Source organism: Malassezia restricta, chromosome VI (assembly GCF_003290485.1).
Source record: "Malassezia restricta chromosome VI, complete sequence".
Classification (NCBI taxonomy): Eukaryota; Fungi; Basidiomycota; class Malasseziomycetes; order Malasseziales; family Malasseziaceae; genus Malassezia; species Malassezia restricta.
The window spans coordinates 527,296-552,820 of NC_040198.1; the positions used below are offsets into that span (position 1 = coordinate 527,296).

Below are 25,525 nucleotides of genomic sequence, written 5' to 3' on the forward strand. Positions count from 1 at the left end.
GAATGACTGGACGTGGCCCCTGCACGCACGGCCGGCCACGCCGCCCCACGCTCTGGTGTGCTATCACGTGTGTTCACGTGATACCTACGCGATCGAGGGGGGCCTGGCCGGCCTGGAGGGACGCGTGATCCCTTCCGCCCTGGCTGTGGGTACGTCAGACGCTCGACACGCTTGCGTGACATGTCGACTGTCACAAGCGCGCCGACTTCGCCTGGACCTACGCGAAGGTGGATGAAGTTGTTTCGACAAAGCAAGCGCCAAGAGAGCCCGCCGGGATCGGTGCCGGCGCTGGTGCCTGATACCTTGTCGCCGTCCTCGTCGAGCACGCATGTTACGAGTCCTGCGCCGTCGCTCATGAGCACGCATTCGCCCGCGAGCGCGGTGGAGCCGGCGCGGCGTGGTGCTGAGCTGGATGCAAGTACGACGTCGTCCCTCGCGTCCGGCTCGAGTGTCATGCTTCCCTCGCTGGGTATGCTTGGCGATGTGCTGGACCGGCAGCCGGCGCACTTACCGGACTTGTATGGCGCGCGTGATGAGCAGTGGATTCGCCGCGTGGCCAGTGCGCCCGATACCAAAGCGCTGTACCAGTCGACGGCCTTCCAGGCCCTCGCGCCGCCGATTCTGCCCCGCTGGCACGAAGAGCCGCAGCGTGCGCCTGCGTCGTCGTCGAATGCGTCGTGGCGGGATGGCACAGACTCGAGTCAGACGCATGAGTGGCCGTGGCAGCTTCCCTCGTCGTCCGACACGCCCATCGAATCGAGTTCGTCGGTGGAAGCCCCTCCTGCGGCGCCTGTGCCGCCTGTCGTGAAACCTGTGTCGCCGCGACGCACGCGCTTTTTGCCTGGGCTGCGTTCGACGCCGCGGACGCGGCAGGCATCGGAGAATGAGGTGCCGAAGCGCCGTCTGGCGAAGCTGTTCAAGTCGAAGAGCAGCAACGCGCTGCAGGCGGAGGCTCGTCGCGCGGACGTCGCGCCGCCGCTACCGCTGCCGACCAAGTCTGTGTCGCGCGTCAAGACGAGCGAGGTGCGTGTGTGTCCGAGCGACTTTCGCACGCTTAAGCTGCTGGGCAAGGGCGACGTTGGGCGCGTCTATCTCGTGCAGGGCCAGGGACTTTATGCGCTCAAGGTGCTATCGAAAGCCGAGATGCAGAAGCGGAACAAGGTGAAGCGTGTGCTGGCCGAGCAGGCGATTCTTCTCGCGTCGAATCACCCCTTTATTGTGCCGCTGTACCACACGTTCCAGACGCGCGACTACCTGTACCTGTACATGGAGTATTGCGCGGGGGGTGAGTTTTTCCGTGCGCTGCAGAACTTGCCGGGGCGGTGTTTGCCGGAGAGCGACGCGCGGTTCTATGCGGCGGAAGTGGTGGCGGCGCTGGAGTACCTGCACCTGATGGGCTTTATCTACCGCGATCTGAAGCCGGAAAACATTCTTTTGCACGAGTCGGGGCACGTTATGCTCTCGGACTTTGACTTGTCGGCGTATGCGCAGGAGCAGCAGGTTGGTGCGCCGGGTGTCTTTCAGGCGTCTCGAGGTGCTGCGCCGCTGGTCGATACGCGTGCGTGCATTGCGGATCTGCGGACGAACTCGTTTGTCGGCACGGAGGAGTACATTGCGCCGGAGGTGATCAAGGGATGTGGGCACACGTCGTCGGTCGACTGGTGGACGCTCGGCATCTTGATCTACGAGATGGTGTATGCGACGACGCCGTTCAAGGGCGCGTCGCGCCATTCGACGTTTGCGAATGTGCTGCGCCGCGACGTGTCGTTCCGTGACGAGTCGGTGAGCATGTCGGCCGCGGGGCGCAACCTGATCAAAAAGCTGCTCGTCAAGGACGAGCACAAGCGCCTGGGCGCGCAGCTTGGTGCGAGTGAGGTCAAGCAGCACCGCTGGTTTGCGAGTGTGTCGTGGGGTCTGTTGCGCCACCAGACGCCGCCGATCGTGCCGAGTGCCCCTTCCATGGCCGCGCTCGAGCAAGATCGGAGCACGCGGCCGACCCGGACGTACGACTGGGAGCACCAACCGGTCCTGGATCCCTCGCTGCACGATGCCTCCCCTTTCCACGAGTTCCGACAGGCGTCCATCGTTCGTTAGCACGTAGTATGTACATCTATGTAGCCTTGCGCTTGAGCGCGATGCGTACGCGCGAGCCCTCGGCAGCCGGGGCCTGCTGTGCCGGCTGGAAGGCGGGCGCAAACGCGGGCTTGAACGCGGGCTGCGTGGCCGCAGCCGAGGGGGCAGCCGGGGGGGCAGCCGGGGGGGCAGGAGGCGCGGCCGGAGGGGCTGGCACAGCCGTGGGCGCAGGCGCGGCCGGAGGCGCAGGCACAGCCGGAGGCGCAGGCGCGGCCGGAGGGGCACGGGGGGCGGCGCTGGGGCGGGGCGCCTTTTCTAGACGCGGCGGGGCGCCCAAGTCAAAGTGGTGCGGCGCATGATCGTGGTGCCCGACGCTGAGGACCATATGTGCCTGGCCCGTGCGTTCAGAGCGTGCCTGGAAGGCCTGCGTCATGGCGCTCGTGTCGCCCGCGAGCATGCGCTCGCGGCGCTGTTCCTCGGCGATGCGGCGCAGGCGCTTTTCCTGCGCACGGTGACCGGGAGCTGTGCCGTGGAATGTGTGGGACAGCTGCTTCCACGCTTCCTTGGTCGAGAGGGTGCGTCCGAACTCGTCATGGTACTCGATCTTGATATCGGGCTTGTAGTCCTTGAACTTGTCCATGATGGCTTGGGCGTCGTCGTCGTCGTCAGCGTGGTCTCGATGACGGTGGAGCCATGCATCGTACTGCAGCTGCGTCTTTTCATGCTCGCGCTGCTCGGACGAGGTCGATTCGAGGGAGCCCTGGCTGCGGAGGTACTGGAGCACGGACGCGACGCTCGATGGGTCCGCTTCCGCGGCCGGGTGGGGGGCGTCGGTGGGACTCGTGGCGGGCGCCTCGTCGACGGGGGCGTGCGGCGAGGCAGGCACAGGTGGCGAGGGCGGCTCGGGTGCCGAGGCGTGCTCGTGCGCCTCGGCATCGGCGGCCGGCGAGGCGTGCTCGGGTGCCGAGCGCCGTGGCGCCTCCTTTCGCTCGACAATCTGCTGGACAAAGTTCGACGTCCCATCGAACAGCAGGCCATCGGCCGCGGGCGCCTCGTCTTGGTGGGCCGCCACGGACTGGGCGACCATCGCGGGCGTCACCTTCTTCATCGATGCCTTCGCGCGCTGCCGACGCGCTCGCGCCAGACTCGCGGCCAGCTCGTCGTCGTCCACGAGCGCCTCGGCACGGGCCGGAGCGCTCTCTTCGACCCACACCCGGCGCGGCTGGCGGCTCTTTTTTTTCCGCTTCTTGAAGGCCGTGTCGTAATCGGACACGGGCACATTTTTCTCATAGTCGAGACTCACATGCTGCGCGTGGCGAGACTCGGACGCCAGTGCCTCCGTACGCAAAGGCGCATCCATCGCCTCACCCAGCCGAAAGCCCACGTCGGCTCGTGGCGCCGGAGCATCGAGCGTCTCGACGTGGTCGTACTTGTCAAGCACGCCTGACGACGCACTCGGCGGCGCACGCCTCTGTGTCATGGCCTCCTCCAGCTCGTCCTCCTCCATATCCAACACGCCTGCATCACGCAGCGTGAGAATGCGCTCATGCCCATCGAGCTCAGCGAGGTCGTGAGCGACGCGCAGTCCGTGCGTGTCCTGCGACGTGTACGCAGGCGGCGCCGCCGCCGCCTGCTCCTTGTCCGCTTGCGCAGCGCGCTCCGCGGCATGCACCTGCGCCTGGCGACGTGCATGCTGGATCCATGCGCGCGCGCTCATCGACGCGCCTTGGCCGAGCGTCGGTCCCTGCGGGGCGTGCGACGTCGCCACCGCCTCGTCGCGCGCCACAGGCTCAGCTGGGCGCTCAGGCACGAAGCGCTCGTCGGCACCAGTCTCATCGTCCACCTCCAGCGGCCGCAGCCCCAGCGAAAGGCGCACACGATTCGCCTCGTCCAACGAGAGCGAGGCTCGAAAGGCGCCCATCGATGATGGCGTGGAGGCAACAGGCACGTGAGGCTCGGGGTGTCCTGACCGCCATGGGACGCTCCGGCCGAGAGACGCCTCCCCAACGACGGCCACCCGCTCTGTATGCCGAGTCTGCTGACGCGACTCAACCGCGCGATCGGCGGCGATGGGCAGCCAGGTGCGGGCGCTGCGACGTCATCGGCAGAGAGTAGTGCGGCGGGCGCGGAGCCGCGGCGTGCAATCGGTGCGTCGCTCGCGTCGCCGAGCCTCGTGTCGCTGCAAAGCACGCAGCGATCGATTCGGAGTCTGAACCACAAGGTCAAGTCGATGCGCTTCGGCGCGAGGGGTGCGCGCCCGAGCACGGAGGGCTCGCGCTCGTCGTTCATGGCATCGCGTGCATCCAGCGACGTAGCCGCGCCTGTGGAGACGCCCGCGCCGCCCTCGGCGTCGAGCTCGCCGCGTCCGTCGCCCGCAAAGGCAGCAGACGAGCTGCATGCGCCGCCGCCCGTGATGCCGCTGAGTGTGCCGTGGCTCGCTGAGCCGAAGAAAGACACGGACGAAGACGCCGACGTCGTGCCCACGAATGCCAGCATGACCGACGTCTCGTCCGCACCGACGTGCTCGTCGCACGTCGACACCGAGCTGCCCACCTCCCACAGCCTCTTGGGGTCCATGCGCGGCCTCCGGCTTCGTGCGCCGCCCGCCGTGCACCGACGCATGCCGCCGCTCGACACGGCACGGCACGAGACGCGGCGGCGCTCGTTGTTCGTGCCGATCCGCGGGCCCCGGAGCGGCGAGCCATCCTCTGCCACACGCGCATGGATCGAATGGCGCGACAGCGTCGGATCACCGACACGCGCGACGCGACTGCGTGCGCTGCGCTCGTCGTCGGTCCTCTCGAGCTCGTCTAGCACGCAGTCGCTCCGGACGAATGCCTCCCTCACCGAAGAGGCCACGCCCAGTCAGCCTGCGCTCTTCGGCATGCGCCTGCGCGATGCCGGCGCGCCCCTGCCACACGATCTGGAGCAGAGCGACCGCCCGCCGCTCTTATCTCGCGAGCAGACACGGCACTTTGTCGTGCCGCGCATCGTGACACGCTGCATCGAGAGCCTGGAAAAGTGGGGCATCTACGAAGAGGGCCTCTACCGCGTCCCTGGACGATCATCGCACGCCGCAAGGCTCCGTGCGCTGTGGGAGTCGCCCGGCACGGATCTCGCGATGGCTGAGATCAGCCCGGCGGATCTCGACGTGCATGCGGTGTGCAGCGTATTCAAGATGTACCTCCGTGAGCTGCCCGCGCCGATCGTGCCGCACGAGATAGCCGCGGCTATGGACCAGATCTGTGCCGAGGAGTCCAACGACGCCGTGCTGGCCACGCGACTGGAGCCCTATATCCAAAGCCTGCCCTTCTACGAATGGTACCTGCTGCGCGATATCACCGAGCACCTCGGTGTCCTTACCGAGCCCAAGAACGTGGAGTGCACGAAAATGACACTCTCCAACCTCGCGCTCGTTCTATCGCCCTCCCTCCAAATCTCCAGCACCCTCACCATGACGCTCGTGCGGTGCCGACCTAGGCTGTTCCACGAACGTGCACGACCGACCCAGCCCGACAAGGCATCCCCACCGCCGCTGCTGGATAAGCCTCAGCCCGCTGTACATGGCGCGCTGGTCGCGCATGCAGGTATCGGGCCCCGCGCCCCACAGCCATCACCCGTGTGTGAGGAGGCGGAGACCACAGCGCCAGCCGCCCAAGTGGACAAGAAGGAGGCGCCACTCCCTGCCCATCCCAGCGAGACGGGTAAGGACAGCCTGCGCGATACCGATGCAGAAGAGGCCCTATTTCTCGACCCAGATGCTCACGAGAACGCAGAGGAATGGCACCCTGCCGACTTGTCCCAGGATTCGATGCAAACCGTGCAAGAGGTCCCAGCACGGGCCTCCACGGACATCACGTCGCTTCCCATCGCCCAGCGATTCTCTCGACCACGAAGCTCCCTCCTTTCTGACGCATCCATTCTATAATGTTGGTAGCTTTCGAGGATGTCAAGATCCACGGTTCCACCCGGCGTCGGGCAGGACGTACCGCCAGACACAGACAGGCAGCTCAAATATGCTTACAGCGCTTAGCTTCTCGTAGCCGTGGCTCGTATAGTATAGCGGTTATTATTTCTCACTCGTACTGCGTCTCGACGAAGTTGATGAGAGGGTCCCTAGTTCAAATCTGGGTGCGAGCACACTTTTTGCGTCCCCTCACACCGGCTCGCCCTCATGGCGCCGCACAAGACCTTGGCTTGCATAGATTGGCTCGTATAGTATAGTGGTTATTATTTCTCACTCGTACTGCGTTCCGGCGAAGTTGATGAGAGGGTCCCTAGTTCAAATCTGGGTGCGAGCACAATTTTTCTTTTACCCCACGTTGGGAGAGCTCACGCCACGATTGGGCATGGCATCGTCCGCGGTGCGCCGTGTGGCACGCCGTTGCGAAGATGACGCTCCCATCCCATGGCACGAGCTCCTGTGCTGGGATGCGACAGACAATGCACTGCAGGCGCTGCGTTTCTCGTTACTGCTCCTACACGTACACGCACGAGCGCCGCCGCCCACGACGGCATGGGAGGCGATACGGAATCCCACGGGCTATGCGTTCGTGCGATTGTCAAGTCTACGTGGGCGTAAGCGAATTCGGCACGGGCTGCTCGTGGCGACGGAGGGCGTCGCAAATGTACGGCGGCTTGTGCTGGTGAGTTGGTGGGTATATACGTTGGGCAAAGAGTGCCGCGTGCGGAGCCAGCGAGGCGCCCAGGATGTGGCGCCACACCGTGCGCTGGACTCACTGGCGCAGGTAGGCGAGTGCCTGGCGCATGTGGGCGAGTCATTTGATGTGGCTTCGTTCCTGCAAGGTTCAGGTCTGTTTTGGCGTGCGCTCGGCATGTCTGCCGTGGCGGACCTGCCGCCGTGGCTACAGCGCCGGCGCCGTGGCCTGGAGCGTGTAGGTGTGTTTGTGTCACTTTTGGCACTCACCATCCAGCTGTACGTCGAGCACCAGCGGCGCAAGAGGATTTTGCGGAGCATGATGCATCACGTACAGAGCATGCAACGAGAAGTGAGGCGCATTGACAACGAGCGCAGCGCCGCACAGCAGATCGTGCCACAGGCGCGTGAGCGTGTCGAGGAGGCGTACGCGTGTCTTGTGACCGAGCGCCGGCGATTACGGTGGCTGGGCGTGGAGCGGCTGTGTCTGTGGGGCGACATGGCATTCACGCTGACGGAGGCATGGGCGCCGAGTCATGACCATGAGCTGCTCGAGGCTGGCACGGGCCTTGTGGCGGCCGTGCTGCGTATCCTGCGCCTGTGGAACGAGGTGCGCTTCGGTGCGCTCGATATCTAACAACGGGGTATGAACGCTATCTAGTTGTCTTCGAGCCAGCGGTACTCGAAGCGGAAGTCGTTCTTGCGCCGCTGGCACCATGAGCCTTCCCAGTCAAAGTACACGTAGGCGCCCTGCTCGTATTCGTCCGTGATGGTTTGCGGCTCTGAATGCCGCTGGAACCATGTGAGGTACTGCTTGTGAAAGCGCCACGACTGCTTCTTGAGCTCACGGGCAGCCAGGTACTGGTGGTACGTGCCTGGCTGGTAGTAGAAGATGTAGAACAATGTATCGACATCAAACTTGGTGTACAGCGCGGGGTTGTCAAAGATGCTCGCCGGCGTCTGTGGATAGTACGGCGGCGTCGGATACGGGTCCTTGGGCACATAGTGCTTGGGACGCTCCGAGTCTTGCGGCTCCGGCACGCCATTCGTATAACTTGTCGCCAGCGCATGCTGGGCGTGCGGCAGATTCGAGTCGCGGAGGGCCGACTTTTGCTTCGCCCACTCAAACGACACGACCAGGTCCGAGAGCGTATCAGGCAGACGCGCGTCGCCGTCTGACGGCGGCCGTGGCGGCCGTGAAGCCTGTTCGTCACTGCCCTGTGCGGATGATGCAGCCACAGCGGCGGCAGCGGCCGTGGCGTATCGGATAGGTGGCGGCGCCGCTGCCTTGGGCGCTGGTGACGCGGGTGCCGGTGCCGGCGCTGGTGCGGGTGAGGCGACCGATGCGGACGCAGGGGCTGGCTCTGGTGCGGGTTTGGGCTCGGTAGGCTCTGTGGTCACGGGCGCCTTTTTGGCGCTCTTCTTCTCTTCCTTCTTGGGCGCCTTGGGCGGCTCTTCAGGCGGTGGCGCAGGCGCCGGCGGTGCCTCAGCTGGCTCGTCGGTAGGCATGGATGAGTCCTGCACGGTCGAATCATCCGCCTCCTTGAGCCCGAATGCCTCTTCCTCGTCGTCTAGATTGAACTCGTCGTAGATGCCCTCGTCCTCTTCAAAGTCGTCTTCGTTGTTGCTCTCAACAAAGTAGGCAATGTCCTCCTTGACATCGTTGATCTGATCAACCTCTAGTGAGCCATTCTCGAGCATGCGCAGTAGAATCTCGAGTCGCGAAATATGCCAGCTGCGTCGCTCGTTGCGGTGCTCAATAGAGCTCACATGCTCGTCCTTGACAGACGCCTTCTTGCTCTTTTTGGAGGAGGCAAGGGCCTGCTCGATCTCTGCCTCCGCCACCTCAATCTGCCGCGACAGCTCATCAACCATGGACGTGAGCCACTGCGACATCTCGACCTTGGCCTTCTCCTCCGGTCCAAGCCGCGAGGCCGCTATGAGACCCTCTTTCGAAAAGGCCTTGGTCTTCATTTCTTTCTCGGCCGCTTTGAACCGTTCCATCTGCGTCTCGATAAGTCGCCGGTTGTCAAGCAATGGCTTCTTGTCTTTGATCTCATTGCTTTGCAGCCACACCTTGATTTGATCGCGCAGCCGCTGGAGCTTTTTGATCTGCGTCTTGAGATCCGACTCGAGCTTTTCTTTTTGGCCCTGGTTCGACGATGTCTGTAGCTTATCGTACAGGCCCTCAAAGAGCTCTACGCCCTCTGACACCTTTTTAAAGGTCCGATCTATCTCTGTCTGCAGCTTGCGTGCTGCCATCGTACCTCGTCGTGCCGTCGGCCCAAGAAACCCACGATGCGTCCCACGCGACGCTAGCGTCCCAGTGGAAAAATTGCATAAATGCCCCTGACCTTCGACGGGGTGAAGCTCGTCCCTTCTTTTTCTCTTCCCACAGGATGATTGGCATGTGGGCCCCGCGCATCGTGCCCCGCGCCTTGCCGCGTATGTATCCTCGTGCCTTTTCCTCGGCCCGGTACTCTTTGAAGCAGCAGGAGCAGAGCGAGGCGCCCGTCGGCGCCATGCCCAGCGCACATGCGTACCCTTTTGCTACCCATGTGAAGAGTCGTTCGCATGCCGCGCCCCCGCCCGACGCGATTCGTGCACCGCCACCCAAGGTCAAAGACATGACTCGCGGCGTGATGCAGCGCGTGGATTCGCAGCTCACGATGGAGCGAGACCCAGATGAGCGCATCGCGCGCCTGTTCTCGCGTCGCTCGCCCGACTGCATTCCGCCCGGCTCGATCGTCATGGTCGAGTCGTACTTAAACAGCTCCAAGACATCCACTACGACATTCGCTGGTGTGCTCATTGCCGTGCGTCGTGCTGGCATTGCTACTACATTCCTTCTGCGTACCATTGCTCACAAGCTGGGCGTCGAAATGCGATACCACGCATACAGCCCTATGATCAAGGATATCAAAGTGCTGCAGGCCGCCAACGCTGATAAGCGGCAACCTGGTCTGACGCGCACGCGCCGCGCTAAGCTATACTATATGCGCCGCAACGACGACCGTCGTGTGCTGTCTGTGGCAAACGTCGTGAAGCAGTACCGTGCGGCACAGATGCAGGAGCACAAGTCGTCCACCGAATCTCGCAAGCGTTCATAGCGAAGTCGGCACCCGTAGGCTCCTATACCCCAAAATGGCCCTTTTTTCGCTATGCGACAAATTCCCCTGGGCATGAGACACGTGGATCTACCAGGTGAACCTATGGCAGCTACAAGAGATAGCGCATACTGGTATCATGCTCTGCGAGCATAGAGCGCGGCAGCTTACCACGACGCCTTTTCTACACCAGGAATTTCATGGTGCACGGCCTTCCGACGGAATTGATACTGGGGTAAGAGGGCACATATACGTACGCGACATAGACCAAACTCGGTAAACACGCCACGACCACGACTCGTCTCGATACAGCGGTCTTTCACAAAAGCCGGGCGCGACTTGGCGGGAAAGTTGTTCAGCTCCAGCTGAGCCATGTACCGCACACGCGAAGGAAGCGTTGTATTGCGGGCAATATACTTGTATGCTGTTCGCAGGAGCTCGTTCGAGTGCACCGTATGCCGCTTGGCAATGTCACGAAGGACACGGGCGTTGGGCCTCATGCTCATCCTGGGCAGCAACGTCAACGATGAGAAAAGGACGCAGCAGCGCCAGACGCAGCCTCGTCGCCGACTGCACACATATTAGTCAGCACGGGTGGAATCGTGGCTGTCCAATCCATTCCCTGTGATTCGCTGAACGGTCCTGGTGCGGTGTGAATTTCCCAGTGTGGCCACAAGGGGGCAACGGGGTTTGTTATTCAGCTCTGCGCACGCTGGAAATTCCAAGGGCCTCCTGATTCTGCCCAGGATCTTCCTTCCACACCAAATGGACTTGACGCGCGTATCTCCGTCCCGTTTGCGGGGCCTGTGTCCGTATCTGCGTGGACTGCCTCGTGCAACGCTGTGCCATCTCGCACGATCATTCTCCATGGCAAGTCGCACGGGCGCAAGCGGCGGACTGCTCTCTCGTGTCAAGCAGTGCCCGTACATGAGCCAGTCGATCGCCGAGACAGATTGCTCCACGGACACCATGCCGTCGGGTACCACGGTAGGCGGCGCTTCGTCGTCGGTGAACGACATGGTCGTGCCTCACCCGCTTCCGAAAGCGATGGTCGAAATGTCTGGTGGCGTCTGCCCCGTCTCCCACCAGCGCTTGCCCACCTCGATGATGCAAAAGCGCACGTATGCTACGCAGAGCACCTTGGCCAAGGCATCCATGGTATCGCTGAATCCGTCTGCCGCGGCTTCCATGCCAGCTCCTGCTACGCTCGAGGCAGCTCCGTACCAGAGGCGCACGCCCGGCTCGGGTCTGGGCCGCCTGCCTGAGCCTCCCAAGACCACGGACCCTGGCTTCGACTTTGAGCGCTTCTACCACGAAGAGCTGAAGCAAAAGCACGACGGCAATACGTACCGCTACTTTAACAACGTGAACCGCCTGGCTCAACGTGCGCCGATGGGCCACCTGACAGAGAACGAGGCGCACGAAATCACGGTGTGGTGCTCGAATGACTATCAAAACATGTCGCGCCACCCCCGTGTGCTGTCTGCGATGGCCGAGACACTGAGCAAGTACGGTGCTGGAGCTGGTGGTACGCGCAATATTGCTGGCCACAACATGCACGTCGAGCGCGCGGAAGAAGTGCTAGCTCGTCTGCACCGCAAGGATGCTGCGCTGGTGTTTGGATCGTGCTATGCCGCGAACGATGCGACGCTTACGGTATTGGGCTCAAAGCTCCCGGACTGTGTGATCCTAAGTGACGCCAGCAACCACGCCTCGATGATCCAGGGCATCAAGCATAGTGGTGCCCGCAAAATGATCTACAAGCACAACGACATGACTGATCTGGAAAACAAGCTCAAGAGCCTGCCTTTGTCGACGCCCAAGATCATTGCTTTCGAATCGGTGTACAGCATGTGTGGCACAATAGGACCGATTGAGGAGACGATTGCTCTCGCCAAAAAGTACGGCGCCATCACGTTCCTCGACGAGGTCCATGCTGTCGGTATGTATGGCCCACACGGCGCTGGTGTGGCGGAACATCTCGACTGGATGCTCAATGCCACGATGCCACCTGGTAAGCTGCGTGGCACGGTGATGGACAAGATCGATATTATCACGGGTACTCTTGGTAAGGCGTACGGAAATGTGGGTGGCTACATCGCTGGCTCGCACCGCATGGTCGACCTGATCCGCTCGTATGCGCCGCAGTTCATCTTTAGTACGACGTTGCCTCCGGCCGTGCTAACGGGCGCTGCGACGGCCGTGGAAGTGCTGATGGAATCGAACCACACGCGTCAGCTGCAGCAGATTCGCACACGTGAGCTCAAGAATGCGCTACTCGATGCGGGCATTCCGCTCCAGAGCAACCCTTCGCACATTGTGCCTGTGCTCGTTGGCTCGGCAGAGAAGGCGAAACAGGCGTCGGACCTGCTCTTAAACCAGCACGGCTGCTACGTTCAGCCGATCAACTATCCTACGGTTGCTACGGGCCTAGAGCGTCTGCGCATCACGCCCACTCCGGAGCACACGTCGCAGCACGTCCGTCACCTTGTGCAAGCTCTGCAGCAGGTGTGGGACCAGCTGGGCCTGCGCACGGTGCAAGACCTTTTAGATGCTCCACGTGATGGCTCCGACGTGCTTGCTGACCTGTTCCGTCGCTCGCAGTTCGAAGAGGACACGTCGCCGCTGTGGAGTGACGCGATGCTCGCCCTCCCCAGCGAAATGATTACGGGCAGTTCGTCCGCTGCTTTCCACTGCGGGTGCAGCAAGGTCGACATGCCATCGCCCTCGACGCTGGTGGCCTAGACAATGCCTGCCTTCTGGTAGTGGTGTGCTTTTTTTTGTAGCGCGTGAAACTTATTTCCTAGATGTGATGTACGCGACCAAGTCGGAACTACCGGCCGACTATGCTAGGATTCCAGAGCCACGTGGTGCATCGATGGTCCAATCAGGTACGTGAACAACCCTAACGGGTGCAGGTCTTGGCTGCTGCATGCGAAGCTCGAAAGAAAGCGGCCTGACAAATTCGCGTCACTACCGCTCAACCCAAGGTGGCAACGCGTAGTTGGGACACGGGGCTGAACTTCCCTAGTCGCTTTCAAAAACAGGCTCATTCTGGAAATGAGGGGATTGCCTGGTAGCCATGCCTCCAGGCACGCAAGTGCATGGGTCAAGGTGTATTCGATTGTCCCTCTGTGCTTTGCGATTTATTTGTTGTGCATGTCGTGTGTGAGCGCGTCACCTACGGGCATCATGGAGGCTCGTCATGGTGGCCACGACGATGAGACACCTGCATCTTCCTTCACATCCACTCAAACAGCCGCATCTTTGTCGGTTTCGCAGATTCCTGCTGCGCCTTCGAGCACAGCGCGGCTTTCCTCTACGTCCTTGTCTTCGGTGGCGCCTTCGTCTTCAATGGCGCCTGTATCCCTGACGACGCACGACGCAGAGCATGGCCACAGTCATGATCATGGACATGAAAGCTCGGGCTTTTCTTATGACTCTATTACGCCGGAGCAGTGGCCTGCGTTCTGCTCAGTGCCAACGCTCGCTGATAAATGGGCCAACGCTGACATGAAAGACTGCATTGCAGCAGATCAAATCGATCACCCTATCGGTGCCGACGTCGCCGGCTGGGGCCTATACCCAAGTCCGCGCATTAATCACACGAATCTTCATGCCCACGCCCACGGCACCGATCCCATTATGGAGAATCTCAATGAGACGCGTCTCTTTATTCGCAAGGGCGCCGTGCCTCTGAGCTATGTTGAATGGGACTTTGCCTCCGGCCTAGGCCGCCTCTCTGAGCTGCGCCGCTTTGTGAGTGTCGATGCGGAGCGTATTCAGGCCATGTGGCCCAACCGTTCCGTGATCGGTGCCTCAGGGGGCTACTGGCGCACTCTGGGTGATATTGACTACAACGTCACTTGGAATGCCTTGCGTGATGATATCAAATGGCGAACAAGCGATGGCGTTTCTGAACCCGCTCGCCAAAAAGGCCTGGCTATATTTTCCGCTACCCTCTTTATTGTGGCATGCTTCATCCTGCTGCCTGCGGTGCTGTGCCTACAGACTGCTCACTCGACACTTGTTCCTCTTTTCTCGCTACTGTATCTGGCTATTCTGACGACTTCGCTCTTCTTCGGTCGGCTGTACTTTGCCCTGACGCCTGAGCTGTACCCACCGAGTGCGCTGCCAGGTCTCGTGATTGCCTACTTCTTGCTGTCGATGATTTGCTTTGGTCTTCCGGCAGCCAAACTCGTCCTACTGATCGTGCCGCTGGTGCGTGGTCGTCTGCGTTCGTGGAATGACCTACGCTCCCTCATGCGCGTGCTTACTCAGGGCTCCTCGCCGGGTCTGTACGATCGCGAGGAGTCGTTCCCGATGAGTATGTCACATTCGGCCGGAAGCACCGATGGTGCGCTCACAGACCCGGTTTTGTCGACCGGTCCTGGCACTGCGGAGAGTAGCCATGGGTTTGGTGTGCTTGATCAGGAGCGCGAGCCAGGCGCGCCATTACTCGACTCGCCGGTGTCCGCCGAGGAGGACAAGTCGATACCAATACCCATGCGGCGTCCCTATGAGCGGTTTGTCCATCGTTTCCCACGCTTGTCCTTTACGCTGGGCATGATTTACACGACCGTTTCACGTGGTCTTGTGCCGCTGGCTTTTGTGATTGTCTACGTTGCTATTGCGATCTACACGGGTTCCTGCCGTCGGGGATACAAGAATGTGTGCCTCGCGCACGGTATCAAGGGCGCCATCTTCTTTTGGTATGGTGTACTGACATTTGCGCGATACCTCGGTGCATTTGGTGAGTATGGCTGGGCATGGAACAAGCGACCCACCCCTGAAAACTCGACGCATAGCCGTGCCGCGTTCTGGCGTCGAAACATGCCGTCTGCCGAGTTTGTCGAGAGCCTGGTCATCTTTTTGTACGGCATTTCGAACACGTGGCTTGAGCGGTTGGGTGCCAAGCCGGGCGACCCCTACACGATCAAGCAGATCCAGCACATCTCGATTGCGGTGATGTTCTGGTTCATTGGTCTTATCGGCATGGCGCTCGAGTCGAACAAAGTGCGGAACATTCTCGGCTATGTGGTTGTCCACACGCATCCAGCTGCTACGCCTGCTCGTGCGAACGAGGACGAGGTAGAGGCTCAGGCACAGCCGCCATCGTACGTCCAGAGCTTTAATCCGTTCCCATCGTTGGTCATTGGCGTGACGGGCGTGGCGATGGCCGCACACCACCAGGACTATGTGTACGAGGTGCAGATTCACATTCTGTGGGGTGAGATGCTAGCGGCTTTTGCGTTCTTCCGGTGGCTTACCTACTTTTTCATGTGGCTCCGTCCGCCGGTGAGCACGCTGCCGAGTCGGCCTCCGACGGAGGCGCTTGCGTCGTTTGCGCTGTGCTGCGGTGGTCTCCTGTTCATGCTTTCGAATGAGGAGGTGTCGTTCGCTGCTATGCGGGCCGACTATGCCGACGTGATGGCCGTGCTGAATTTGGCCATCTCGCTCATTGCTCTCGTTTTCTGCTGGTCGTTCTGCCTTATGGTCATCAAAGCCTGGGCGTTCAAACGCGATGCACAATGGCGCGAGCCGGTAGTGTTCCACGCGAAGCCTCTGGACACTGATGAGCCTTTTGCGAAGGAGCAAGTGTTTGCTGTGTCTGACGACGCTTCCGATTAACTCTATATACCTTCCTCTTCTTCACCACTTGATGTCACATAGGGCGCACATGTCATGGACCTCATCGCTTAGTCATTGGGTGTGCCTGTCGATCATCAGGCCCATCAGGGTTTTTTTTCCCAGTCCGGTGGCGCCTCGGAAGCGAGGGCCGCGCGTCCTTTCTCTGCCTTGACCCACAGGCATGAATGTCGGGCAAGGTGGCTCACCACGCTCGCGTGGACAGCGTACTCGGCATATGCGCACATCGAGTGGCCTGGGCCTTGATACCTTGCTGGTGCGCACAGCACAAGATGGGTCCAGGTCGTCGATGCGAGTCAAGGCACCGCTCGTGGGCGGCTTTTATTTCTCAGATCTTGTGGTCGTGATGCTTTCAGCCATGTACCATCTTCTGTGCTCGTGCTCGATTGCTGAGCTGCTCGATCTCATGTACTTTATGTTTGTGTACCACACCATCCATCTTTGGCGTGATGTGTGGTCCCGACCTGCGGGGCTGAGCTTCTTCCATGCGTATATGCTGTGTATGATGAGGAAGGTCATGCATGTGATGCCATTTTTGCCTCCGCGCATCTGTCTCTCTTCCCTTTCCATGGCGCCGTTCTTGCGTTGGCGCACGGGCGGCGCAGCTGCCATTCTGATTCGTGCGTATGGGCACCATAAGGAGGATGGATTCCGGGCCTATTGGATGCGCAGCGTTCCGGCATCGTCGACAGCATCGCCACCTCCGTCGTCACGCACCGTCGTCCTGTATGTGCACGGTGGCGGCTTTGCGCTGGGCTCCGTCGCCCTGTATGCCGAGCCCCTCTTGCGAGTCTTGTCGTATACCAAGGGACACCACGTTGAGTGTGTGGCGCTCGAGTATGAACTGGCGCCCAAGGCGCGGTTCCCTTCGCAGCTCGTCGAGGCGCTACGATGCTATGCGCATTTGCTGGAGCGCGAGCGTATCCCTGCTTCGCGCATCGTGCTCGCCGGTGACAGCGCTGGCGGCAATCTTGTCATGAGCATGCTTTTGTGCCTGCATGGCCAAGGATACTCGCGTCTTGGTGGTCGGACGTGGTCGTCGCTCCCGCTTCCCGCGCGCGCTGTGCTGCTGAGCCCATGGCTGGATCTTCGTCGCCCATCTCACCCATGCGCAGCGCCGCTCGACATTGTGACGTCTGCGAACCTGCATCAGTTTGCGCAGGTCTATACACAGATTTTGCCTCGACCGCGACGCGTGGCAGGACCGGCAAGCCGACTTGTCCGGAGGCTTCTGCGCTCGCCATCGTATCCGTGCATATGGCTTCGCACCTGGCTGAGCCAGCCGCTGTGGCTGGCCACGCGAGCCGTTGAAGCGGCCGAGGCCCGTACGGATGCCGTGCCATGCGCCCAACTGTACGACACGAACAACGACCACCCTGTGATGAACCATGTGAACGTGTCGCCTGTGCTGGGCGAATGGCACGATATTGCGCAGCGAGTCAACCTTTCTGTGCTGTGGGGTGAGCACGAGCTGATGGCTGAGGACATTGCGGCGTGGACGCGGCGGCTGCCGCGTGTCGATACGTACGTCGCGACGCATGACTGGGGCGTGCATGTGTGGCCGTTTCTCAATGCGCTGCTGGCGCCGTCGGTGGCCGAGCGGGAGTGGGGTCTGTGGCAGATGGCGCGTGCGATGGTCGGCGTGCCCATGGCGCTCTCTGAGCCGACGTCCCCGCCATCATCTATGCCATCTGACACGGACGAGCCTGAGCCTGATGAGCAGGCCCAGCGGGCATGGGATGCTGAGCTCCAGCGTCTGCATGTCAAGACCTAGTGTACGATTAGATATCTATGCATTCATTATTCCATGGGATTCGTGCGCGCTGCTTGTTCGTCTTCCTCATTCGTGGTGTCGCACAGGCCACAACCAAGGAGGAGATCCGACCAATACCACCGGTTCTTGCGCTCCGACGTGCCTAGGTCACGCGATGGAGTCGCTGCCGAGTCTGTGGTCATGAGCACCGCTGAGGGATACGACTGAGACTGTAGGGGCAGTTCCTGCAGGTCCGTGCTGGATGAGCGGCCGAACGAAGCTGAGAAGGGCGGCGTCTCGAATGGGTCGTCTTTCTTGACGTTCGTACTGGCGCCGAGCGCCTCCGAGTTGAGGTCGCGTGGTATCCCGACGTCGGCATGGGCATCGCCTTCAGGGATCGTTGGTGCCCATGAGCCGCCGGCCTTGGCGCGTTGCCGTTGTGTGAGTGTGCGCTGCATCTGCTTGCTGGAGGCTTTACCGGCCGTCACGGTGGGAAAGTTTCGCGCATGCAGGCGCCGTTGCGCCGCGGATGCGTCGGACATGTCGGTCGGCGAGGAGATCACGGCCGACTCAGGCGCGTCGAGTGCTTCCCGAGGCTCATGGAGGTCCTCCAAGGATATGGTTGACATGTCACCCGTGGGCGCTCTGTTCAGCGGGGTCTGATCATGCAGCTCTTGCCGACTGTATGATGCTTCGGGTATGTGGACCGACGGAGATTGTGATTCGTCCGCGTCGCCTGCAATGGGCTCGTAGCCCTGTATCGTCGAGTGGGGCACCTCGTGCAGTGGTGCTGGCTGTGCGCCGTAATGCGACGGTGTCATCTCGTAAGCGCTGCCAGTCGTCGTATTTTCATAGGGCTGTTCCGATGGCGCACGGCGCTGGTGCCGGAGCGACGGCACGCGGGACAGCGACGTGCTGATCCGGCGGACGAGGCCTGTGCTGCCGCTGGTGGATGCTGCCTGGGGCTGATCGTGGCGCGCGCGCTTTTGCGTGCGGTGCTTCTCCGACATGCGGCGTAGATATTCCTCGACGTGGCGGGTTTCGAGCCTCTGCTCCTCGGTTTGGGTGTATTCTGTCTGGCCTGCCAAGGCATAGGTGTCGTCTTCGGGGGGCACGTCCGGCACCTCTGTGACGATGAACGTGGGTGGTACGGCAGTGGTAAAAGACGAAGTGGACATGCTGCGTGCATTCATGGAGCCAGACGTGGCCGGCTCAGCGTCTGCGGCCGACATGCCGATGGTCCCGCTCCGCGTGTCCACACAGACGGGTCGCGGCTTGTCGCCAAGGCGTCAAGCCCCCGTTTTCCCATCCACGTGATTGGAGTGGAGGCGCGTCAGCCGAGGGCAGCGCTGCCGCCGTGGAGGGTCTGGGAGGCTCGCCACGTGGGGTGCCTCTTTCTTCATGCATGGCGTTTGTGATCGCATCCGCGCCGAGCTGGCTGAATGCCTGAAGAAGTCGGACTGCATGCGTGTGCACGGCCACTCGGGGAAAGAGTGCATGTCCAAGTACCGTGATACGCTGCCGCCCGAGTGTCAGCAGGTGTACTACGGCTTTGTGGACTGCAAGCGGTCGTTGTGGGATATGCGCAAGCGCTTTCGTGGCATTCCCGGCGGCCAGTACAACTCGAGCTCTACGATGTTTGCTGCGCTCGATCGGCGTATGGAGAAGTAGGGCTATGGCGTGCCGGGTATAGGAGCCACGAAGCGGGGGCTGCTTTTGGGTGGCGTCGGTATGGATGTGTGTGGCGGCCGTGTGCGCGACGGTGCGGGGGGTGGGGAGGAGATGTGTGTGGGTGCGGGAATGGAGTGGCCTCTGTCGCGGCTCGGCGAAGCGGGAGCTTGTGCGGCGTCGTCGGCGGCCATGGTATCGTGAGGCGTGTGCGGATGCGATGGTGTGGGTGGCGTGGAAGCAGGGGATGCGATGTCGAGGGGCTGGGGCAAGGGGTAGTAGGTGAGCTCGACGTAGACTTGACCGGTGCACTGGCCGTGGTGCGTGAGGCTGAGCCATCGATCGTACTGCCGTTGCGTAAGAGCTGGCGTGAGGTCGATGGCGGTGCGCCCGATATAGTCGGGTTCCTTGTCGGTAGCGTAGCACACGAGTTCGAGTGTGTGGGGCGACGTACCGTTGTCGACGATTTCGAATTGCATCTGCTCGTCCCAAAGAGGTGCGGATCCGCCGCGTCTGTCTGGCAGTGTGCGGAGCCGGGTGCCGTCGATGCGTACCTCAGCGACGGGGTCCTGTGTGTCGTGCGTGCGCTTGCGTGTGAGATGCCGGCCTTGGAGCACGACGCAGATCAGCGTGCCGCAGTGCCGCAGCATGGCTGCCGCCAGGGACGTGGCGCGGTGGGTGGGTCTTGGATGACTAAGCGCTTCGATCGGCGGGGACGTCTCGGGGCGGCGGCGCGGGGGGGTGGACGTGGGACACGATGTGGATGCTGCGAGCGGGTGTGCGAGCGACGCGCGGCGTGGTAGCGCGGTCGTATTCGACGGGGGCCAAGTCGCGGCATGCGCTGGTGTACCGTGAGATTTTTCCGCCCATGTTCCGTGTGTTGGCGTACAGCACGGCGACGTACTTTGCGATGCATTTGTTGTGGGTGACGTTGGCGACGGAGGAGGAGAGGCGTGCGCAGGCGGCGGAGATCGAGGATCTGCGTGGTGAGATCCGAGCGGCGCAGGGCAAGTAAGCGTACGACTACGGGTATCACGTATAAAACTTCTTATTAATGAACCGAATCAGGGGCGTGAGATGGAACTGGATGGCGCCGTCGAGCATGCCGACGTGCGTCTGGTTCGCGTATTGAGCTTCGAGGAGGTCGTCCATCCTGAGTGTGGCGTTGCCTGCGACGATGGATCCGACGCTGGCTTCGAGCTCAAAGACGCCGACCTGGTCGCTGGCGATGGTGAAGGACAGCTGATCGATCGCGAGGTTGTCGGGCCGCTCGATGTAGGCCAGGATGCCCTTGGCGTGCAGGCGTGTCGCCGAGTAGCGGTACGAGCCGTATGTGGGCATCATGCCGGCGGCCTTGAGGCTGCGCTGGTGGAAGAACTGCGGCGAGAAGGGGAGCGTGTCCATGAGGCGGCGCCGGCGGGATGTGGGCTTTTGCATGGCGTGCTTTCCGCGGTCCATGCAGGTTTCGTAGCTCTTGATTTGTGACTCCATAAACTGCTGCTGCTCCTGCAGGCGCGTGAGTGTCGTCTGCAGCATGTCGCGCTGGGCGCGGCGCTCTTGGCGGCGCTGGTCCTTGCGCCGGATGTCGGCGGCCATGGCGTCGAGCATGTCCTGGTATGCATTGGCGCGGTGCACGCGGCCGAGCTGCTCGAGATGCAGGATGCGCTCGAGGGCCTTGGCCTTGAGCTCGGCGAACGACAGGTCGGCGGTGGGGGTGCCGGCGTACGGCGGCTGTGTGCGGCGTGCGGCCCAGGCGGCCTCGTCGGCCCCGCTGACGGGTGCGACGAACAGGTCGAGGAGGTTCGCGGGTCCCTGCTGGATGCGCAGGACGGCCATGACGAGCTGCTTGGCCTCGGAGAAGAGCAGCTTGTCTTCGGCGTCGACGTCGTGTACGTGTGCGAGGTCCGTGTGGTGGTGTGAGAGGGCGAGTGTCACTTCGCCGTCGCGCGCGCGGCTGAGTTCGGGTGTGGTGGACACGGGCGGCGTGCCGAGCTGGGCGAGGAGCTCGGCGAGTGCGTCGTGGGAGTCTGTGAGCGAGGCGACGTTCGTGCACAGGAGCTGGTGGATCGCGTAGACCTCGTTGGGCGAGATGTAGATGACGGGGCGGGCGTGCGTGCTGCCGAGGTCGGTCCATTCGTCGAGGCCAAAGTGGTGTTCAGCGTCGACGTAGGTGTCGAGGAGTGTCTGGACCCAGTGGTGCACGCGTGTGCTGGCGTCGAGGACGTACTCGTTGAGCGGCTGCAGGTAGCGGTCCGCGTCGTCGAACGGCGTGCCGCGGGCGATCTGATGGAGTGTGTGGGACAGGCAGGCCAATTGGCGGCGCGCGTGGTCGGACGGCGACGGCATGCCGTAGGCCTCGGGCGCGACGATGGCCGGGTGGATGTAGGAGTGGTACAGCGTGTAGGCGACGGCGCGCACGATGTCGGTGTGGTGTGCGTGTGGGAACTGGGTGCGCAGTGCGTCGAAGTGGGCGCGCGCGACGAACTGCAGGCCGTACGGCGTGGGCGGAGATGCGGCGCGGAGGGCGTTGACAAAGGTTTCGCAGACGGCGCGGAGGGCCTGTAGGCGGTGCAGGAACTCGGCGCGTGTGGCTGGCTCTTCGAGCGCGGCGTCCATGTCGGCGTGGGTGCGCAGGGCGGCGACGGCGTCGAGCTCGAGGTGTGGCTCGGACAGGAGGCGCGACATGGGCGGTGTGAGCATCGCACACAGGTACGTGCGCTCGCGCACGCCGCACGTCAGGTGGATGAGCATGCGCTGGAAGGGCGCGTGCAGGGGCGTGGCCCAGTCGCTGAGCGTGGCGATGCGCGGGGCGTGCGTGTGGATCGTCGCCTGCACGAGTTTGAGCAGGAGGTACTCTTCGCGCGGCTGCTGGGCGTAGGCGAACATGGCGAGCACGGTCTGCTCGAGCTGGCCGCGCTCGTGCTCGGGCACGTCGGCCGCGTTCGTGAGCACGAGCAGGCGCGCGAGGTACGTCGGCTGCGTCTGCAGGACGTAGAAGAGCGCCTGGTACGCCTCGAGGCGGCGCTGCGCGTCGGGCGTGAGCACATGCGCGGCGAAGGGGTCGTTCGCCTCGGCGAGGACGTGGGCGTGCGCGGCGCTGGCGCTGGCGCCGAGCCACCCGCGCTCCGTGCGCGCCTTGACGATGTCCTCGATGCCGATCTTGTTCTTGACGAGCAGCGCAATTTTGCGGTCGAGATCGAGGATGTGCGCCTCCATCGACTGGTTCGTCCGGCGCTGCTGGACGACGAGGTGCCGGAGCTGCGACACGGCGCGCTCGTCGGCGTAGTCGCGGCCGCCGTCGTCGAGGGCGAGTGCGCGGACGGTGTCGAGCGGCACGCCTGTCCCGCGCCGGAGGGCGCGGTAGTGCGATCGGGCGCGGCGGGCGCGGCACAGGCTCTGGACGCGCACCACGTCGGGGATGTGTGCGAGGAAGCGCCCGATGCCCGCGTCAAAGGCGCGGCGCGCCAGCACACCGCGCAAGAGCGACTGGACGTACACGATCGCGCCGACGTTCGTGTGCAGATGCGTGCGCCACCACACGTACTCGTGGCGCGCGAGGACGCCGCGGATCTGCGCCTGGACGCCAGTGAGGTCGGGGCGCACGTACGCCATGTGCTTGCGCAGCTCGTGGTGCGGGCGGCGTGCGAGCGCGCCCGTCGAGACGGCCGGCGAGGCTGCGCGCACGAGCGCGATGCGCTGGTACGCCGTGCGCATCTGGGCGAACGCGCGGCGGGCGAGGGCGCCGCGGATCCGCGCCTGCAGTGCGGTGAGCACCGCGTCCTGCTCGAGCGCCTGCATGTGCGCGAGCAGGCGGCGGCGGGCGAGCACGCCGCGCGCGGCGGCCTGGACGTAGACGATCGCCGGCGTGTGCGCCTCGGCGTCCATGATCGTGCGGAAGAGCGAGCGCCGAGCGAGTGTGCCACGCACGTGGGCCTGGAGCTGGACGGCCCACACCTCGTCCATCTGGCTCAGCTGCGTGAAGAGCGCCTGCCGCGCGAGCGCGCCGCGGATCTGCGCCTGCAGCGGCACGGCGAGGCGCGTCTCGGCGCGCGCGCGCTCCGCCGCATCGCGGCGTGCGCTCTCTTCGGCCAGTGCCTGCAGCCGTGCCTCGACGGCGGCGGTCTCGGCATGGGCGGCGGCGAGTTCGGCCGCGTACAGCTCCGCCTGGCGCTGGCGCTCCAGCTCGTGCGCGAGCTCGCGCTTGAAGCGCTCTTCCCGCTCCTCGGCGCGCGCGCGCTCCTCGGCCTCGCGCAGTCGCTCGCGCCACTCTTTGTCGTCGCGTGCGAGCTCGCGGTGTGTCGAGGAGCGCACGTGCATGTACAGTTGTTCGCGGCGCGCGCGCTCGAGATCCTGCGTGGCGTGGACGAGGCTCCGGTCGCGCTCTTCGCGCTCGCGTTCGCGCTCTGCGCGGAGCTGTGCCCGCTCGCGCTCGAGGTCCTGCGCGCGCTGCTCGCGCTCTTCCCGCAGGCGAGTTCGCTCGCGCTCGCGTTCTTTTCGCAGGCGAGTTCGCTCACGTTCGCGCTCCTGGCGCGCGCGCTCGCGGTCCTCGAGACGTGCGTGCCGTTCGCGTTCGCGCTCGAGGGCGTCGTGCGCGCGCTTGTCGGGCGAGCGCAGCGTCGGCTCGCTGTCGACGGGCTTGAGCTGAGCGCGCATCGAGGCGACGGTGTGGGGGGTGGCGGGTTTCTTCGGCGACGCTTCGACGTGCTTGAGGTGCGCGCGCTGCGCCTGCAGCGTCGTGGCCTCGACGCCGAGACGCGCCGCACGGCCGGGCGACGAGCGCGGCTCGGCGGGCGGCGCGGGCGGAGCTTTGGGCGCGGCGGGGGCCTTCTTGACGCCCATCTCCTGCGCGAGGGCCTGGCCGACGCCGCCAAAGCTGGGCATGGCCGTGCCGGCAGCCTCAATGGTCTTTTGCGTCTTGAAGAGCTGCTCCTCGTCGAACTCGAGCTTGCCGACGAGGTCGTCGACCTTGTCGGAGCGGCCGTGGTGCGCCATAAAGTGGCTGAGCGCATGCAGGCAGTACACGACTTTTGGAAAGTTTTTCTTCTCGTACAGGTCCGTGAGCTCGAAGCGGAAGCAACTCGGCAGGCGGATCTTGTCGACGAACTGGAAGTAGTAGTTGATGTTGTCCGTGTGCCGGAACTGCAGCTTGGGGTGCACAAAGATGCGCGGGACGCACGACGGCTCGAACGACTTGGCCACCTTGGCGAGCGCAATGCCGTTCCGCATCTCCTCGGCCATGTTCGCAATGTCGCCGCCCAGCGGCTCGCCAATGCAGCGCTCCATCCACTGCTGGGCCTCGCTGCAGTGGCACAGGTACTCGTAGGCCTGGACGTGGTCCCGCTCCTGGTCCAGCCACTTGCCGCCAGGCGACTTGCCGCTGTCCTGCAGCGCGGACACCGACGTCGCTGCCTTTATATCGATGCTCGGAAACGACTTGAGACTCTGCCGCGAGAGGCGGATCCGTGTGTGGCTCAGCGCGCCGGTGGCCTCACTCACCTTGCGTGCCGTCTTGCTGCGGCTCATGACAGACGACTCGGCACGCGCAACAGGCCTGTTCTCACGCCCACTCGCTGCCTTGACAGGCTCAGTGCGCGCGGCCTGCTGCACGAATGGATTCGACGCCAGCTTGCCGCTCTCGAAGCGCGAGGGCGGCCTGCGGGTCGGCGCATCTCGTGCTACGGGCCTCAAGGGCGGTCGCTCAAACTTGCCGCGCATATCAGCCGTCCGCGACTGCGTCGGCGCATGCTGCCGAAGCGGCTCACGCAGCGGCGCCGTGCTCATCGGCAGTGGGGGCTGAAGGGGCTGGTCAGGACGCCGAGCCATAAACACACGACGCGCCGAGTGTTGTTCTGCACGTGAATCTATCACGTGATCTACACCACCGCTATAGACTGCCGAGGCGCTGGACGACCCTGCTGGTCAGTGGCGCGGCGCACGTACTTGTCGCGGAAGTTCGAGTAGGCATTCATAATCGCTGCGTGTGAGATGTGCATACGTACTCTGCTCATTCAGCTGGACCTCGATCGTGTCAGGTCGCGTGCGCGTGACGCGATTCGCGATCGCCGCGCTGTCCGTCTCGAGTATGATGCTGCGGTCAGTAGCGCCCACGCACCCATCGTCCACACTCTCGTCGATCGCAATCGTCACAAGATCCAAATTATCTAGCACCGTCCGCTTGTCCATTTGACTCTGCAGCAGAATCGTCAGTGTGTCATAGAGCGACTGCAAAAAGCTGTGGATCATGAGCTCATTCTCACGATCAGGCGCAATCACAAAGAGGTACACGTCATACGACGCCTTGAACAGCACGAGATGACCCTCATACTGAAACAGATCGCCGGATGCACGGCGCGCCTTGTCCCAAATGCTCTGCTCAAATTTCTGCTGCTGCTTGAGCGTCGGAAACGGGTTCCGCGCCACGAGCGGCGCGAGCCCAGGGGCCATCGTAGGCGGCGCCGGCGCATCCTTGGCAGCGAGCGGCTCAAAGTACTTCGCATACAGGCGGTGGCCCTCCGCATCCAACAGGACCACAGCCTGCGTCGTGTACAGCGTCAGGTTGAGCGCTCCAGCCGGCATCGTGGAGAGCGTCGCCCGCCGCCGACCGACACGACCGTCGAC

At 63.1% G+C, this 25,525-nt stretch overlaps 16 protein-coding genes and 2 non-coding genes across 18 annotated transcripts; 11 read left to right on the forward strand and 7 right to left on the reverse strand.

Moving 5' to 3' along the window:
• Positions 1 to 180: 180 nt before the first annotated feature.
• On the forward strand, positions 181 to 2,094 carry MRET_3671 (protein-serine/threonine kinase; the record flags this gene model as incomplete). Its single annotated transcript, XM_027630298.1, has 1 exon — positions 181 to 2,094. One exon carries the CDS (start codon positions 181 to 183, stop codon positions 2,092 to 2,094), a length of 1,914 nt encoding a protein of 637 aa, XP_027485945.1.
• A 16-nt stretch (positions 2,095 to 2,110) lies between these two features.
• On the reverse strand, positions 2,111 to 3,994 carry MRET_3672 (U4/U6.U5 tri-snRNP-associated protein 1; the record flags this gene model as incomplete). Its single annotated transcript, XM_027630299.1, has 1 exon — positions 2,111 to 3,994. The coding sequence occupies one exon, from the start codon at positions 3,992 to 3,994 to the stop codon at positions 2,111 to 2,113; it is 1,884 nt and encodes a 627-aa protein (XP_027485813.1).
• A 105-nt stretch (positions 3,995 to 4,099) lies between these two features.
• MRET_3673 (RhoGAP) lies at positions 4,100 to 6,001 on the forward strand (the record flags this gene model as incomplete). Its single annotated transcript, XM_027630300.1, has 1 exon — positions 4,100 to 6,001. The coding sequence occupies one exon, from the start codon at positions 4,100 to 4,102 to the stop codon at positions 5,999 to 6,001; it is 1,902 nt and encodes a 633-aa protein (XP_027485944.1).
• A 119-nt stretch (positions 6,002 to 6,120) lies between these two features.
• Positions 6,121 to 6,213, forward strand: MRET_t0057. Its single transcript has one exon. It is a non-coding gene; the product is annotated as a tRNA-Thr (tRNA).
• Positions 6,214 to 6,281: 68 nt separating this feature from the next.
• MRET_t0058 lies at positions 6,282 to 6,374 on the forward strand. The gene has a single exon. It is a non-coding gene; the product is annotated as a tRNA-Thr (tRNA).
• Positions 6,375 to 6,422: 48 nt separating this feature from the next.
• On the forward strand, positions 6,423 to 7,367 carry MRET_3674 (uncharacterized protein; the record flags this gene model as incomplete). Its single annotated transcript, XM_027630301.1, has 1 exon — positions 6,423 to 7,367. The coding sequence occupies one exon, from the start codon at positions 6,423 to 6,425 to the stop codon at positions 7,365 to 7,367; it is 945 nt and encodes a 314-aa protein (XP_027485943.1).
• A 20-nt stretch (positions 7,368 to 7,387) lies between these two features.
• Positions 7,388 to 8,992, reverse strand: MRET_3675 (CCR4-NOT transcription complex subunit 3; the record flags this gene model as incomplete). The annotated part of the gene is made up of 1 exon (XM_027630302.1): positions 7,388 to 8,992. The coding sequence occupies one exon, from the start codon at positions 8,990 to 8,992 to the stop codon at positions 7,388 to 7,390; it is 1,605 nt and encodes a 534-aa protein (XP_027485942.1).
• A 137-nt stretch (positions 8,993 to 9,129) lies between these two features.
• Positions 9,130 to 9,840, forward strand: MRET_3676 (large subunit ribosomal protein L19; the record flags this gene model as incomplete). Its single annotated transcript, XM_027630303.1, has 1 exon — positions 9,130 to 9,840. One exon carries the CDS (start codon positions 9,130 to 9,132, stop codon positions 9,838 to 9,840), a length of 711 nt encoding a protein of 236 aa, XP_027485941.1.
• A 164-nt stretch (positions 9,841 to 10,004) lies between these two features.
• On the reverse strand, positions 10,005 to 10,343 carry MRET_3677 (small subunit ribosomal protein S14; the record flags this gene model as incomplete). Its single annotated transcript, XM_027630304.1, has 2 exons — positions 10,005 to 10,067; positions 10,095 to 10,343. 2 exons carry the CDS (start codon positions 10,341 to 10,343, stop codon positions 10,005 to 10,007), a joined length of 312 nt encoding a protein of 103 aa, XP_027485940.1.
• A 259-nt stretch (positions 10,344 to 10,602) lies between these two features.
• On the forward strand, positions 10,603 to 12,582 carry MRET_3678 (5-aminolevulinate synthase; the record flags this gene model as incomplete). Its single annotated transcript, XM_027630305.1, has 1 exon — positions 10,603 to 12,582. The coding sequence occupies one exon, from the start codon at positions 10,603 to 10,605 to the stop codon at positions 12,580 to 12,582; it is 1,980 nt and encodes a 659-aa protein (XP_027485793.1).
• Positions 12,583 to 12,897: 315 nt separating this feature from the next.
• MRET_3679 (uncharacterized protein) lies at positions 12,898 to 15,468 on the forward strand (the record flags this gene model as incomplete). The annotated part of the gene is made up of 1 exon (XM_027630306.1): positions 12,898 to 15,468. The coding sequence occupies one exon, from the start codon at positions 12,898 to 12,900 to the stop codon at positions 15,466 to 15,468; it is 2,571 nt and encodes an 856-aa protein (XP_027485939.1).
• A 181-nt stretch (positions 15,469 to 15,649) lies between these two features.
• Positions 15,650 to 17,260, forward strand: MRET_3680 (alpha/beta-hydrolase; the record flags this gene model as incomplete). The annotated part of the gene is made up of 1 exon (XM_027630307.1): positions 15,650 to 17,260. The coding sequence occupies one exon, from the start codon at positions 15,650 to 15,652 to the stop codon at positions 17,258 to 17,260; it is 1,611 nt and encodes a 536-aa protein (XP_027485871.1).
• Positions 17,261 to 17,286: 26 nt separating this feature from the next.
• MRET_3681 (uncharacterized protein) lies at positions 17,287 to 18,471 on the reverse strand (the record flags this gene model as incomplete). Its single annotated transcript, XM_027630308.1, has 1 exon — positions 17,287 to 18,471. One exon carries the CDS (start codon positions 18,469 to 18,471, stop codon positions 17,287 to 17,289), a length of 1,185 nt encoding a protein of 394 aa, XP_027485872.1.
• A 169-nt stretch (positions 18,472 to 18,640) lies between these two features.
• On the forward strand, positions 18,641 to 18,910 carry MRET_3682 (cytochrome c oxidase assembly factor 5; the record flags this gene model as incomplete). The annotated part of the gene is made up of 1 exon (XM_027630309.1): positions 18,641 to 18,910. One exon carries the CDS (start codon positions 18,641 to 18,643, stop codon positions 18,908 to 18,910), a length of 270 nt encoding a protein of 89 aa, XP_027485869.1.
• A 2-nt stretch (positions 18,911 to 18,912) lies between these two features.
• MRET_3683 (conserved serine/proline-rich protein) lies at positions 18,913 to 19,557 on the reverse strand (the record flags this gene model as incomplete). The annotated part of the gene is made up of 1 exon (XM_027630310.1): positions 18,913 to 19,557. One exon carries the CDS (start codon positions 19,555 to 19,557, stop codon positions 18,913 to 18,915), a length of 645 nt encoding a protein of 214 aa, XP_027485870.1.
• A 107-nt stretch (positions 19,558 to 19,664) lies between these two features.
• On the forward strand, positions 19,665 to 19,922 carry MRET_3684 (uncharacterized protein; the record flags this gene model as incomplete). The annotated part of the gene is made up of 1 exon (XM_027630311.1): positions 19,665 to 19,922. One exon carries the CDS (start codon positions 19,665 to 19,667, stop codon positions 19,920 to 19,922), a length of 258 nt encoding a protein of 85 aa, XP_027485868.1.
• Positions 19,923 to 19,939: 17 nt separating this feature from the next.
• On the reverse strand, positions 19,940 to 24,730 carry MRET_3685 (Ras GTPase-activating-like protein IQGAP2/3; the record flags this gene model as incomplete). The annotated part of the gene is made up of 1 exon (XM_027630312.1): positions 19,940 to 24,730. One exon carries the CDS (start codon positions 24,728 to 24,730, stop codon positions 19,940 to 19,942), a length of 4,791 nt encoding a protein of 1,596 aa, XP_027485999.1.
• Positions 24,731 to 24,791: 61 nt separating this feature from the next.
• On the reverse strand, positions 24,792 to 25,483 carry MRET_3686 (coatomer subunit zeta; the record flags this gene model as incomplete). Its single annotated transcript, XM_027630313.1, has 4 exons — positions 24,792 to 24,819; positions 24,848 to 24,881; positions 24,907 to 24,995; positions 25,020 to 25,483. The coding sequence occupies 4 exons, from the start codon at positions 25,481 to 25,483 to the stop codon at positions 24,792 to 24,794; spliced, it is 615 nt and encodes a 204-aa protein (XP_027485866.1).
• Positions 25,484 to 25,525: the final 42 nt, after the last annotated feature.